Source organism: Phodopus roborovskii, unplaced genomic scaffold (assembly GCF_943737965.1).
Source record: "Phodopus roborovskii unplaced genomic scaffold, PHOROB, whole genome shotgun sequence".
Lineage (NCBI taxonomy): Eukaryota > Metazoa > Chordata > Mammalia > Rodentia > Cricetidae > Phodopus > Phodopus roborovskii.
The window spans coordinates 5,108,559-5,123,149 of record NW_026126689.1 but is presented as its reverse complement, the minus strand read 5'-3'; the positions used below and the strand labels follow the sequence as shown (position 1 = coordinate 5,123,149).

General features: G+C 44.9%; 1 protein-coding gene across 1 annotated transcript in view; it reads left to right on the top strand.

The window, feature by feature from the left end:
• Agk (acylglycerol kinase) overlaps positions 1 to 14,591 on the top strand; it is a 61,671-nt gene extending 47,080 nt beyond the window's left edge. Inside the window, exons 9-15 of the mRNA XM_051174625.1 lie at positions 1,795 to 1,874; positions 3,381 to 3,438; positions 6,343 to 6,490; positions 6,849 to 6,946; positions 11,665 to 11,735; positions 13,401 to 13,485; positions 13,713 to 14,591. Of these exons, the coding sequence (XP_051030582.1) occupies positions 1,795 to 1,874; positions 3,381 to 3,438; positions 6,343 to 6,490; positions 6,849 to 6,946; positions 11,665 to 11,735; positions 13,401 to 13,485; positions 13,713 to 13,850 (678 nt within the window). The 3' untranslated portion in view covers positions 13,851 to 14,591. The remainder of the gene's footprint in view (positions 1 to 1,794; positions 1,875 to 3,380; positions 3,439 to 6,342; positions 6,491 to 6,848; positions 6,947 to 11,664; positions 11,736 to 13,400; positions 13,486 to 13,712) is intronic.

Below are 14,591 nucleotides of genomic sequence, written 5' to 3'. Positions count from 1 at the left end.
TGAGGAACCACTTTAGTTTAATTGATTTTTTTTCTTCCTTTTCTTATTTCTGAAAAATTGCTTTCAGAATGTGAAGAAAAATTTCTGTAGACAAAGTGTGATGCCATAAACTTTATAGGTAATGTTTGATGCCAGCCTTCCCCCCCCCTCCCTCCCTCCCTCCCTCCCTCCCACCCTCCCACAAGCACAACCTGCTAACATGAACTGAAGATTCTCCGGAAGTACAAGAAACCATGAATATAATAGTGTCATATTTAGCTTGTTCCTTGTGTGCTCACATGTCGCTGAGTGTTTAATCTGGTGAGGCAGTCAAGGTGTGTTTCTTCCTGTGATGTATTAGAAAGGACCACAGGAGGGAGGGAGGGAGGGAGAGAGGGAGGGAGGGAGGGAGGGAGGGAGGGAGGCAGGAAGCCATGTTGGCTCCATCTCCAAAACCGATCGAGAGGCCAGTGTCTCTCCTTCAGTCTCTCGTGGCCACCCTGGTGACTTTAATCTTACCACAGAGCTCTCTGGCTAGGACCTTGCCTCCCCATGGGCTGTTTTCAGCAACCAATGTGTGGTCACACGTTAGGGCATATCACTTCTCTGCTCAGAGCCCTAGGTAGTGCAGTGTGTGTTCCCTCAGTAAACGCATAGGCCATTCAGAAGCCTTTCATCTGGACTACACTGATTTCAGTCTCTGTTCACATGACACTTACCAACGTCTTCTCTCATCTCCTAGATCAACTAGTCATTGGTCCTCTTAGCAGTGTCTTTGAAATACTTACTTTGGCTCCACTGTGCTCTCATACTGTCTCCTGTTGGAGCCTGTGAGGAGGGTTAGCAGAAACTCCTCTTGCTTAACTGGCAGTGTTAAAGCCCCCTGTTGGTTGCTGATGACTTGCTGCTAGGTCCCTGATGGGCTCATACCTGAATTTCTTTTTGTATACCTCCCCATGACATTGCATTTTGAGGTTGGAAATCTGTTTTGGCTCCATTTCTTTGAACTCGTCCTCTAGTTCTCAGGCTAAGTACTCTCCACAGCCTCTTCATACTTGAGTGCCTTGGTCCCTGGCCCGCAACTCTCAGATGAAGTACTCTCGGCTCGGCACCTAGAGACAAACATGTCCTTGCCACGCCAGTCAGCCGGTTGTCTCATGGGCTCCATCCGCTCCTCTCTGTTGGCTCTGCTCTCTCTCTAGTCCATTCTCCTCTTCGCTTGTTTGACTACACAGTAGGAAAGCCAGTCTCCTGTGTGAGCAGACCCACCAAAGGGGTGACACAGCGCTCCTGGTGTGGTTCCCCGTGCTTGGCTTTCACACAGTGGAATGATGCTGAGGCTGGGAGTGAAGGAGCCCTTGATCCCATGAGAACAAGGTGCAAGGAGCTTTCTTAGGGCCAGCAACTTCAGTGCCAAAGATCCTTAATTTGAGCTTATTATTGCATAGGGCAGAGGATTGGTGGTATGGGAGAATCCAAGTTGGTCCCTCTGTCTTTCAGCAAACTCTGTGGAGTTGTGTACAGTACTGTACCTCCTCCTAGAATGTGGGACCTTCTATCTATCAGTTTTCAGCTACTGGAATTTGGCTACTCAGAATTACAGCGAATATGTTCCCTTGCCAGCAGATTCATGAGAACTAATACAAGTGTGTATCAGTCAAGCTCTCTTACCATGTGTTCATAGGGTAAACTGCTTTAATATTTGAACTTACATATAAAATGTTTGGGCTGGTGAGAAATAGGCCAAGAACATTTTCTAGATACTTATGAATTTACTATATTTACAAAGCTAAATCGATTGTATTTAACTTGCAGGGCGAAAAGGATCTACCTGTATTTGCAATGACTGGCCTCCGATGGGGATCCTTCAGGGATGCTGGCGTCAACGTTAGCAAGTAAAGGATTACTGTTGTGATATGTGACGATTCATTCTTTAAAAGTTTTATTCCATCGAGTAGTAAGTCCTTTGGGCCAGGAAGCCGTATTAGGTGTTGATAATGAAATAGGAGCACCCAGGTAAGAGTATGGCGTCTATGGGCCGAAAGGACAGGAAGGTTCCAGACAGAGAAGTGCCTGCCTGTTTCCACACAGGAGGAACTGGCATTGCTTATCATACAGCAGCATGCTTAGCTAGCTTTCTTTGAGGAAGTCTGCTCAGAGCAGATTGCTTTCCAAAGTGATCGCCAGTTCCGCACTAGCACAGAGGCTGTCTCAGGAGAGCGCATCTACCTGCTCCGTATTTTGGCTGGCTTTTCTGAACGATGTTTCAGAGTCTGCAGTGGTCACGTGATACCTTGGCTAGGCCTGAGTGCTGAGTCACTTCTGGTGTGAAATGAGAAACATCCCCTTGTTGGCCATAGGAAGACTAAAAGCATAGTGTTCAAATTTACTACTGCAATGTGCTGATTCTTTAGAAGTCGCCAGAATCAGGGTGCTTTTCTAGTTGGCAAACTGGGAGAAGGAATAAAGTATAAAGAGCTTCAGAAGAAGGCCCTCATTACTGCCATCACAATACTGACCTGGACGGTAACTGAGAAGGGCTGCCCTTTGGCTGTGCCAGCGTCCCTAATGGCCAGTGCTGTGTGGGGTTTTAAGCCTTGTCCTTTCCTCCTCTCATCTGTCCAGGTTCAGTTCACTCCCAGCCGCTCTCCGCTCCGTGCCTGTACTTTACTGTTGTGGGTTCTGTTGCACAGCGTGGCTACTCTTTTGTCTTGACTTTTCTTACCAATAACTAGTGATCAGTTTATACCAGGACATATGTAGTCACTTATTATTTACTATTATGTAAGGGCCCAAAGATAGAGGTTCTACACTGTTCTCCTCTATGTCTATACTCTATATGTGGTTCTCTATGTAATAGGAGCTAAACAAAGGCCTTATGACGTAAATCAAGTAGCATGTTGGTATTAGAGCTAATCTAAAGAATGGCACCTTCCTCCCTAGAGCTTTTATGTGCTTAGCAATATGCAATGTATTTTTACTCCGAGACTTAACATTTGGCATATTAAAGCTATCTAACATGAGTAATGTGAATTATACTGGTTTATATGAATGTGTGCACTTTGTCTGAGAAGGGCCCTGGGATACAGGATCCAGTCCTGAATCTTCTAACACAGCATCTATAATACTCTCTCTATGTGGCCTTATTGCTCTCTCCGTGTAGCCCTTTTGACCATATGCTCAACTTATTTTATGGGTGAAAGTCTGTATTATAATGACTTATAAATTTAGGGGTCAGAGACTTAGGCTAGATACATCACTTATTAACTACCATTAGATGGTACAATTCTACCACCTAATTGCATATTGTCACAGAGGTACAGTCCTGATGAATTGTCTTAGATGATTGACACCTAGCACATTGGTAGCTCTTTTCATCTTTTTGTCTTGGTTTTTCTTAGGTACTGGTATCTTGGTCCACTAAAAATCAAAGCAGCCCACTTTTTCAGCACTCTTCAGGTAAATGCAATTTACAATGTAGAGTTTGAAGGATGTTAATTTTATGTTTCTCTGTGATGCACATATTTGAGACATTTATTCCTCCTCACAGAACCATATCATATGTTCAACACCAAAATGGAGTCACGTGATTTATATAATTTCAGAAAACATTCCTGTTTTGATATACAAGCGCCCCCTGGTGTCTATCTAACCACCTATCTGTCCTCACTCTCTCATGTCTGTCTTAGATACTTGCCTTTGCTACTCACTCAACCAGTCTTGCCAGACAAACCTTGAACAGAATGAGTAAAATGTCCAGATCGTTAATATGTGTGTCTATATTAGTATCTGGTAATGAGCTGAAAGGTTGTAATGATTCTAAATTACATGGGAGTATGCATATTATGAGTAGGGTTTAAACTGTGTTGGTTAAGTAAGTGTGGTGCTTACTGTATTGGGTAGTGCTGATAAAGAACACTTCCCTCATCACAGAGTCCTACCGGGTAGTGCCATACATAAAACACATTGAACAGTAGTAAGGTCTGAGGTTGTAGCAGGGCAGCATGGCAGGGCATTTGCCTAGCATGTACAAAGCCCCAGGTACGGAAAAGAGGCTCAACAGTTTCATATTGATGGAAAAGCAAATAGGAAAGCCCCTCAGTAGACAACTACACTGTGTTCATCTTTCATGCAGACTATAGTCTAGTTGGCTAATCTCAAAATCGGTGTGAGAAACTAGGCTCCAATGTTAATATTTAGAGTCATCTGGTGGTGGTGGTGATGGATGGGGTGTGTGCACTTTACAAAAAAAAAAAAAAATTAAATGTAAAAAACTAAAGTCAGTAAAATTCTTGGAATAAACACACAATACTTTTAAAAAATCAAATAGAAAAGGCACACTGATTAGTAAAAAGTGTTGTTGTTAAGGAGAATAATTTGCCTGGTGAAGTAGTAACACCTAGGCAGAAATAGGAGCCGTATGTTTAAATGATGGCACTCTGGGTCCTACAGTCGCCCTCCACTCAGTGTCCTTATTGCTGTGATTGGCGCACAGAGCACACAGTGCAGAGCTCCCCAGAAGTGCAGCAGCATGGCGGCCGGACAGACGGCAGGAGGGAGGGACAGATGGGCGAGGAGACAGAGGAGGGCCTCCTAAACTTGACTGAGGACCACAAAGCCTTCTGGGGAGCTGGCATTTATGCTGAATTTGGGACTCTACAGAACTGGATGCAGGCTTTGGGGATGGAGAGGCGAGCTGTGTGAAGTCACTGTTAGTGCAGTAGAGTTTCTGCAATGGAACTGCAAGGGTAGGGTTGACCTGGGCAGGTACCGTACACAGATCTGCACTGTGGAAAAATTGGCCTTAACATGCAGGTGGGCATGAGTAACTACAGGCAAAGACAGTAGATAGAAGACTGACCGCTGTGGTGTGGACTGGGGTTGCTAATGGCAGATGGGTCAAAGATTGTAAGGTTTCTAGGCTGAGGGGCTAGACTTGTGTAACTTAGTCTTTTGTTTATTAATTATTATCGTTGATGACATTAGGGTAAGAACAATCTCAGTTTGGTATGTGGTTAGTATAGCATATCGGTGGTACAAAGGAGTATAGATACACTTGTGATCTATCAGGAACTCAGATAAATGTTTCCACTGCCATTCAAAGTGTGGGTTTGGGGAAGGTGCCATTAGGAACAGATGGGAGGGATAGCACTTAGGACTGTAAACGTTTAGAAAACTAAGGTGGAAAGTGACTGTACTAAGAAAAGCCGAAAGAGAGACCACATCTCAGCCCATAATGAGGAGAGGAGACGTACAGGGTTAGGAAGCCACCGCAGGGGTTTAAATAAGAGCAGGACTCCAAAGTAATGGGTTAGAGTATAACAAGAAAGCTAAGAAATAAATGGGAGCGGAAAAATGGAGACAGCTGGCACACGCCTTTAATCGCAGCACTCAGGGGACAGAGGCAGGTGAATCTCTGTGGGTTTGAGGCCAGCCTGTCTACAGAGCGAGGTCCAGGAGAGAGTAAAGGGGGGGATGTATGGTAATAGCAAGGGTAGATTGTTTCTTCTTCAGGAAACAGGAGGGCAATAGAGCGTTGGGTTTTCCATGAACACATTGTGTCTTTTATATATCCCAAAGCAGGAGAGGAGAATGGGGAGGGGAAAGAAAGGAAGAGACGACTGAGTTGGTTAAACCCATCCACAGAAGGATGGGGTCTGGTTACCCTTACACAGGGGAAGCCTCCCTTTTCCCCGATGGAAGTGACACCCGAAGGAATCAGGACTTTCTCCCTGACGGGCCTGATATGCTTTGGAATAATTGGTCTTCTGAAAATAAAGCAGGCGACTGGTGGTAAAGGCGGCACAGAGTAAATATCCATGTGTACTGTCGCAGAGCCCCAGGGCCTGAGGGTTGTGACGTCACAGATAGGCTCCTCGGTGCTTCCCCTCACCCAAGTAAATGTTAAGCCCTGATTTAAGGCTCTCCCTCCCTCCCGATACTACTAATAGATAAAAACGTATAAACATATCTAGTGTGAGAATGATAGGCTTTGAGGCATTGATGAGGCTGCATTTGAATCGAGTCTTGGCCAAAGCATCCTGTCCTCCACATGGAGTATGATACAGCAGTGAAGTAGGCATTTGAGGGAGGTTTTTGTGTGCCATTGATAAACCCAAGGTTGATTTCTGTTGTATGTTAGGGGAAGTAATAGAAACGATAGGTCACTGTATTCATGGTTTTAAGGTCAGGGTTTGAAGAGGAAAAGGAAGCTTTAAGACTTCATATTCCAAAGTAGAGAGGACTCTGCCTATTGGAGACACAATTAGCTTGTTAGGATTCTGACCTTTGCAGAGCAAAGCCCCAAGTTAGGAGTTTTATGAACATGCTGAAAACCACCTTCTTCTTCTTCTTCATCAACAGGAGTGGCCACAGACTCATCAGGCCTCTATCTCCTACACGGGACCTACGGAGAGACTGCCCAGTGAGCCTGAAGAGACCCCTCCCCGACCTTCGCTCTACAGGAGAATATTACGCAGGCTTGCTTCATTCTGGGCACAGCCACAGGATGGTGAGCAGCGTGGTGACTGTAGGTTACAAGCTCTGCCCAGATTCACAGTGCTGTGGAGCAGACACACAGAATCAGTTCTGGACACTTAACTACAGCATGAGCCGTTCCAGTTGAATTCAGACTTGGGGTGTTGTCTGGGCAAGCTTCAATGTCTTGTGAATCTCTGTCACTGACATTTATGCTGTGAGCTTGCTTTAGGCATAGGGCATCAGTGTTTATCCTTTTGTATAGGAAAGATGAAGTCCAGAGTTAGACGAAGGGCTGAGGAAGTCAGCAGCTCAGTAGTCTAAGGGTGTGTGTGTGTGTGTGTGTGTAATGTCAATAGAAGCACTAACCCATGTCTGATGGACTCCCACAGCCTTCTCCCGAGAGGTGAGCCCAGAGGTCTGGAAAGATGTACAACTGTCCACCATTGAACTGTCCATCACAACCCGAAACAGCCAACTTGACCTGATGGTAAGTGGCCTCGTTTTAAAAAAGAGAATTTGGTGTCTGGGAAAAACAACAGGTGCCTTTCTTGCACTAATTCAGTATTTATTTTTATGTTGTACCATGTGAGCTTGCCTTTGAGACATGGTAGTTGAGTGTGTTGGGGCACACTCTGAACAAGTATTGTGCACATGTTTGGGTGACCTTTGGAGGACTCAGGACAAAAGCTTTACAGGTGAAAAGCTAGAAAAAAGCTGAACTTTCACTTGCATTATTCTGTGACTATATTAATATTAAGTATACAGACTCAGATTCCCCAGGGGAAACACACAGACCTATTGCTGCACACATGTGGGGTTTGCTTGTTTTTGGTAAGACAGGGTCTTGCTATATAGTATAGGCTAGCCAAATTGTGACCTTCCTGCTTCAGCTTCCTGAATGGTGGAATTATAGGTCAGTGTGCCACGTGTAGGCCACCTATCAGATATAATTTTAATTTGGACTTAACTGGCACTGTTGGTAACACAACATTCTCCATTTTCCAAAAATGGCTTTGGAGCTGCAGTCTATCACAACTACCCCACCTTGTCAGATACACTGCAAGGGACACATTTGTGTCGGTATTACTGCTTTGTGCTGGATTCTGAAATGTGGCTGTTGGCTAATTACTATAATATATTCAGCTTTTATGAAAATCAGAGTAGTCTGTTCACTGTTGTCCTGGCCAATCGAGCTGTAGGGTAGTGGGGAACGTTAATCCCAACATTCATGTTTGGAGTACTGCTTTGTTTTCTACTTATACAGATAATTTGTATCTGAAGGAATTCCAGTTGAATTAATCAAAACTTTTTCTAAGCATGACCCTTATGTCAAATTTTATATTGATTCATTCATCTTCTGAATGGCAATTAGGGAGAATATTAGAATGTGGCAGACCAGCATTTATTAGCATTCCTTATCTCAAACTTCTTAAATCAATAATACTGTCTCTGTTCACTTCTTAAATAATGGCCCAATGGCTGAAAATAGAAAATGCACAAACGGAAACATTTGCTGCTGAATTTATTACGTGGGAGTCATTGTCCTAAGAATCTTACATAAATTACTTACATACTATCCTCAGATTGCACCATATGTGCCTGTGTGAGAATGTTTAACTGCATTCTGTACTTAACTGCATTCTGTACTAACGTTAAAGAAAAAAGTATTCAGCTGGGAGGTGGTGGCACACACCTTTAATCCTAGCAATCAGGAGGCAGAGGCAGGTGAATCTCTCTCTCTGTGAGTTCGAGGCCAGCCTGCCAGGACAGCCAGGACCATTTCACAAAGAAACTCTGTCTCGAAAAACCAAACCAAACCCCCCCCCCACACATACACACTTTCTCATATACAGATGCGTGTGTGTGTGTGTGTGTGTGTGTGTGTGTGTGTGTGTATATATATATATCTCATATACAGATGTATGTATCTAGTGTTGAATGCCCAAGAAATGCCAGCTGAAACAGTTACTTGGACTGCCATGTGCTACAGCACAGTAGCACTCAGGTGCTGTGCATGGGAAGGGAGTTCTCTCTTACCCTTGTAAAACTATAGGCTGTAATACTAGTTGATAATGTTGAGTGTCTAGAACCCATGCACACACATACACACCACCATGAGTGAGTTGATGAGATTGGAAAGTGCTGTGTTCAGAGGGACGTCTGAAAAGAAGACTCCTGTTACACGTCTCCTTTGGTAACAGTATCCCCAGCATTTGCTCGTGTCCTTTTCTCTGAGCATGTAATTTCAGCTCTACCTGTGCTGCTGCCGCCGAGGCTTTCATCTTTGCTGATTACGGAGGCGTGTGACACTGTACTTCTTACCACATTCCCCTTTTTCTCACCACTCTGCAAAGCAAATACAATAAGCTAATCATTAGATGATACTTCCATAGTATAAAACCCATCTTCAGTCAGAAATGTGATGTCTTTAACAGCAATACATGTTAAACAGACTGATAAATGAATATTGTGCTTTTATTTAAATATATTTTATTTATATTTAAATATATATTTATAAAATAAATATTTAAAGTAAATATAAAGTAACCTTTATATTTATTAATGTGGCAAAATGCTCACCATATATTGCTGAATGAAAAACTAACAAAATGATTTTTAGGAGGTGACTGGTTCCATTTTTAGTCAAAAAAGGAAAACTGCTACCTATAATTGAGCTTTGTGAATGAAGGTAAGGCTATAATTTTGTTTATTCATTCTAGTACCAGTTGTTGAAATGCTGCCCACCTCTTTCCCTGGAGCTGGACAGGTGGCTGTGAGCCACCCAATGTGGGTGCTGGGGACAGAACTCGGCTCCTCTGAAGAGCAGCAAGCACTGTCATCTCCTGAGCCCCATGATTTCTATAAATATTTTAGAATGTTTTATTAGATTCTCTAAGGTTGCACTGTACATATAGATCAGTTTGAGGAGAAATGGCATTTCTATAGTATTAATCCTTCTGGCATATCAGTGCTGTGTTTCTCTTCATCTACCGAGGTCTTCAGTTTCTCTCAATGAAGTTTTATGGTATTTGCCTATTGCTGTATATACTATCGTACCTTATTTTTGGTGCTCTTACCAATTATCTCTCAAAACTCCGTTTTCTAGCTGACTAAAGAAAAAGACATGCAATTGATTAGTGTGTGTGTGCACGTGTTGATGCTGAATCAGCGTCCTCATTAAATTCTCATGTCTGCCTATGGCCTCTTTAGATTTGCAGCAGACCTATAGCATCAACAGCAGACATTGCCACTTTTGATTCTCTGTCTCCCTTACTTCTCTGTGAGGGTTTCAGTGGTGCTGGACAGGCGCAATGCTTATGGGAGCCATTGCTTTGTTCTTGAATTTGATACAGTTTTTTGGCTACCTTTTACTAGCTAAGGAAGTTTCTAATAAAACTCTAGGTTTGCTAAGAGTTTTATTAACTTTAAATAGATAGATGTCTTAGGCATTAAATTCTATTAAGCATCTTTTCATCATCCAATTTAAGATTCTCATTAAAGCTGCCAATATGAGTTGATTTTTGAATGGATATGAAACTATGGGCCAAGATATGGAACAAGCATTAGCTTTACCTTTGGCCCTTAAACGCTGAACAAAATCTATGAAACAACTGTTAGACAACACTGGCAGGAAACAAGCAGCAACAGGGGTCCCAGAGCGAAGGCTCTCAGGCCAGCTGTGCCCTATGTCTGCCCCAGCCTCCGGCACGGCTTACCAGGATTTCAGGGTCTCCTCCGGGAAGACATCTTTGAGAATTCAAAGGCTGCCTTGAGGGCTGAGCCAGGGATCCACAGATGTCTGTAAACTCCATCCGTATTTCCACTGATACATACATAGAAGTATCTGAGTTGAAGAAAGAAATCACAAGAAACAGGCTCAGTCCTAGGAAATTTTAGTCACCTTACAGGACCAAGAGTATTCCTACCAGGTAAAGGTGCAAACTGCTGTCAGACCTGGGGTGTTGGTTCTTAAAAAGACATGTCCTCAGTAATGGGACAAAAGCAGTTTGATTCCAGGCTGGCGTTTCTTCTAGCAGAATCTGGAGCAGTGCTAGGCAACCTAACTGTGCCTCTGAAAAAGCTGAAGACAGCTGTCAGTAGAGGGTAACAACAGGCCCACCTGGCCAGCTGCCACAGTTTAAACAGTTGGAATCACACAGAATTTCAGTTTCTGTGGATTCTAGTGGAATGCAAACACACCAACACATTAATTACTGCATGTCTATTTTACATAGCACACAGCAGAATCTGGTGGCAACCATAGCCTTCTGAGAACTCTCTCTGGGCCTTGACAGTTGGTGTCTCCTGACTGGAGCATGGCTGTGCGCCTCCTCCCCGCCAGCTCCCAATGCCGCGACCCATCACTGGCCCTTAGCGCTGCCCTGGCATCCCCTGAACCTTTGATGGTACTGCTCACTTCTCAGTAATGTTCTTTACTGGCTCACTGCCCACCCTGCAGTTAGACAGCGGGCAGAGTGACCCCAGTACAAAAAGCCATAACATTACCCTCCTTGGAACCTTCCACGGCTCTCCATTTCACACAGCCTAAGAGACACGTTCCTTAAAGTGGTCTACAGAGCCCTACCCGACCAGATGGTCCCTGCCACTCATTCTGCTCCAGACATGGGGATTTCTTTGCTGTTCTCTGTATATTTCAGGGTTGCCCTGGCCTGAAGGCCTCTGCTAGCTTCTAACATACCTATTTCCTACTATTTTCAGAAATACACTGTTTTATTGTTCTGTCCCTCCCTGCACTCCCTGTAGGGAAGTATAGGTTCTTTGTGGATGCAACCCTTTGTGATAATGTTCAGTGGGTGGTTGAATGAAGTGTGAACGTGTCACAACATTGTGTTTGTAATCTAGTTGACGGCACCTTTGAAACTCAGGCTTGTGTGTGTTCTCCTGGCCCTGTGTGTTTTGAAATCCTCCAAGAAAGCCTCCAGAAGATCTGGGATTGCTTCATGAAGGCTAGGCTTGTGCTAGCCAATGACTAGTAGCAAACTGCAGAGGGACACAGACAGGATTGATGACTTCCCACAGCACAGCACAGCCCAGGGCTTTGTATGGATAGGGGAATAAATTAATAGGGTGCCGTTTGCTGCTCTGGGTGCCTGTCATGTTTGCATTTAGAGCATTTTAAAGAACACAGACACCTATGGGTGCCAGCTGCATTAGCTCAATTTCCAAAATCCTTGGTCTTTCTAGAGCAAAGAAGACTTTATGAATATTTGCATTGAACCCGATTCTGTCAGCAAAGGAGACTTCATAATCATGGGGTAAGTGCCTGCCTGCCTGTGGGGACAGAGCTTCGTGAGATAACCTGTCTGTGCAGAGTGAGCTGTCTTAAGATGGAGACCGGGCCATGTCTGTCTACTGCGAGCTGCTCTTTTTCGTAATGGAGTTGGCATGCCTGTGTACTTTTGCCTCCTCTGCTCATTTTGGGAGGAGAATGTTACGGTGTGCCTTTCAGTTGAAATGGAAGAATTCAGTGGTGCGGACCTAGCCACAGATCCTAGTTTCAGTCCAAGAACGTGACTGGCTCCTCACTGGCCTTGTCGGAGTCCTTTCCCATCTGTGAATCGGAAGGACATTATTACCATGTCTGCTTGCTGGCTCAAGGAGGCTTTTGTCATTGTCGTCGAGCACTTGCCACTGTCTTTTACTGTGCATTTCATTCACCTTGTCTTCTTCCTGTTCCCAGAGCATCAAGGACAGACTTGAAAGGACACTGGGGACCTGAACATTGCCCAGGCTTCCCCTTCTCTAAGCCAATAGACTCTTAGGTCCTGCCTTAGCTGGAACTTCATTGGCTGGGAGTTCTGTACACCCTCCAGACATCTTCCCCGTATCTAAGGAGCTGTGTGTTTCCATGCCGACCAAGTCATCTGCTCAGTGCCTTGCACTGTCCTGGTGCTCCCCCTGGAGCCCGTTTAGGGATTGGACATCGCAGCCGTCTCCATGCTGAGTCATTCATTATCTATGCCGGCGGAGGCAGCAGAGTGTCTTTCATTAGTCTGAGTTGTTGTCGCCTTTGATACAAATTCTTCAGATACTGAATGGCTCCTTGGAGCCTTTGACTTTTTTCTTGCTGTATAGTAAGGGAAGAAGGAAAAAGGCTTTCCTTTCTACAGTGTGCACAAATCACACAGTATCTTAAGTGATTCTGGCTACTGGTAGCAGCAGCCATATTCAAATCCCCTTTATAAACTGACACCCAAACAAAGAACCCCACTGTATCTGTGGAGTGAGGTGGCATCCCTATCAGCACGTTTCCTTTTCGTCCTTGAGGGAAGTAAATTGTGTAATTCATGTGAATATCTTAATGGAACATGGTAAAGCTGATGTTGAGACTGATAATTCCATGCATGAAGAAATTGCTGTTTCCAAATAACGATAGATAATAGACTTTTTTTTTTTTTTTTTTTTTTTTTTTTTTGAGACAGGGTCCCTTACGGCCTTTGACTCCCAGGTAGCGCAGGCTGGCCCTAAGCTTCTGCCTCCTAACTCTTTTTGTATTTACCGTAAGTAGCCCAATGGGGTACATATGCCTTGAGGTCAGGCATGTTTGTGCCTGGCTGCTTTACTCCAGGGCTGTAAGTAAAGGTAAATGTGCTAAGTGGGCTGTCCCATATGGAGTTTTATCAGCGAGTATAACACTGTCTATAGAGATTGAAGAATTATTTACCCAGGAGTCTCATGCTTTCCTGGAAGGATTTACTTACATCCTCATTTGTAAAGAGATTAGCAGCTGAAGAACAAGCCACTTAAAGAACTGAGAGAACGTCGCTTCAGCCAGCCAGTGTGCTCACCTGGCACACAGACCCTACCCCTGGTCGCCTTCGTCTGCCCTACTCTCCCTCACCAGGGGAGACCTGGGCTTCTCTGCACTTTGATGCAGTTGCCATCAAAGAGCCTGACTTTGCTTTTTCTTATACTAATAGAAGTAAGAAGATGAGAGACCCTAGCCTGCGAGCAGCTGGTACGGAGTGTCTCCAAGCCAGCCACTGCACGCTGCTACTTCCCGAGGTAAGGGGGCCCCAATCCCAGGCTCTAAGCCAAGTTTCTCCCTGGCTCTGTTACATGTTAGTTCCCTGATGATTTCAAGCATCTATAATATGGAAGGGCTCTTACCTTTTGATAAATACTTTAAAATTTTCCTTGCCCTGGGCGACTGTGTTAGATTGATCCCTCAGCAGGGACCGGTCCTCATCCACAGTGAGTCAGAGGAGCACTCAGAACCCTCCTCTCCCCAGGGAACCCAGGGCTCCTTCAGCATTGACAGCGAGGAGTATGAAGCCATGCCTGTGGAGGTGAAGCTGCTGCCCCGGAAACTGAAATTCTTCTGTGACCCACGGAAGAGAGCGCAGATGCTGCAGACGGCATCCCCGTGAGCCGCCAGATCGAGGCGCTTCGAGCCACCTGTGGGACCACAAGGGGACGGACGGTGGCTTCATCTGTCCCCAGAGTGTTGTCGCAGGATCCCAAGGGAATGTTCTTGGCAAGTACTCCTGCCCCTCCTCCTGTGGTGCTTCCTAGCACAAACACGGCAGCCAGCCAGCCAGCCGGTGACCAACATCCTGTTAACCCACGCCTTCCTTGTGTTGTGATAGTTGATCCCCCTACATAGTGGTTTCTCAGGCCGTCACTCCTGCACTCCATGAGCTCTCCCCGCAGTGGAGAATGGGCTGTGTAGACTCAGCTGCTTCCTGTTGCAGGCTCTGACTGTCCCAGGGCATCCCAGGGAAGCCGCTGCCTTCTGGGCTGCCATGGGTGCTGTTCCCCCACCCCCACATTGGCCGGTGTCAGTCTGGAAAGCAGATGTGAGGTTGTTCCCTTTCCAGCCCTGGCTAACGTCAAATGCTACTCAGACAAAGTAGTGCTTTTTCACTGTTAGCTTGTCCTGTGTGCGACTGAGGCCACCCAATCTGGCAGGCGGATCCCAGGTGCATCAACCAGACCTGGAGCACGTATTTTAAAAAGACTCCATAAACCTGCTTTTCCCAAGTGTATTATATATATATGTTTTTAAAAAATCACGAATTCATGTTGTGACATCTGTCATTTTCCACTTGGTGTGTAAATACTGTTGTTTAAAAATAAAGTGTTCCATCATTCTTTTAAACATATCCAGT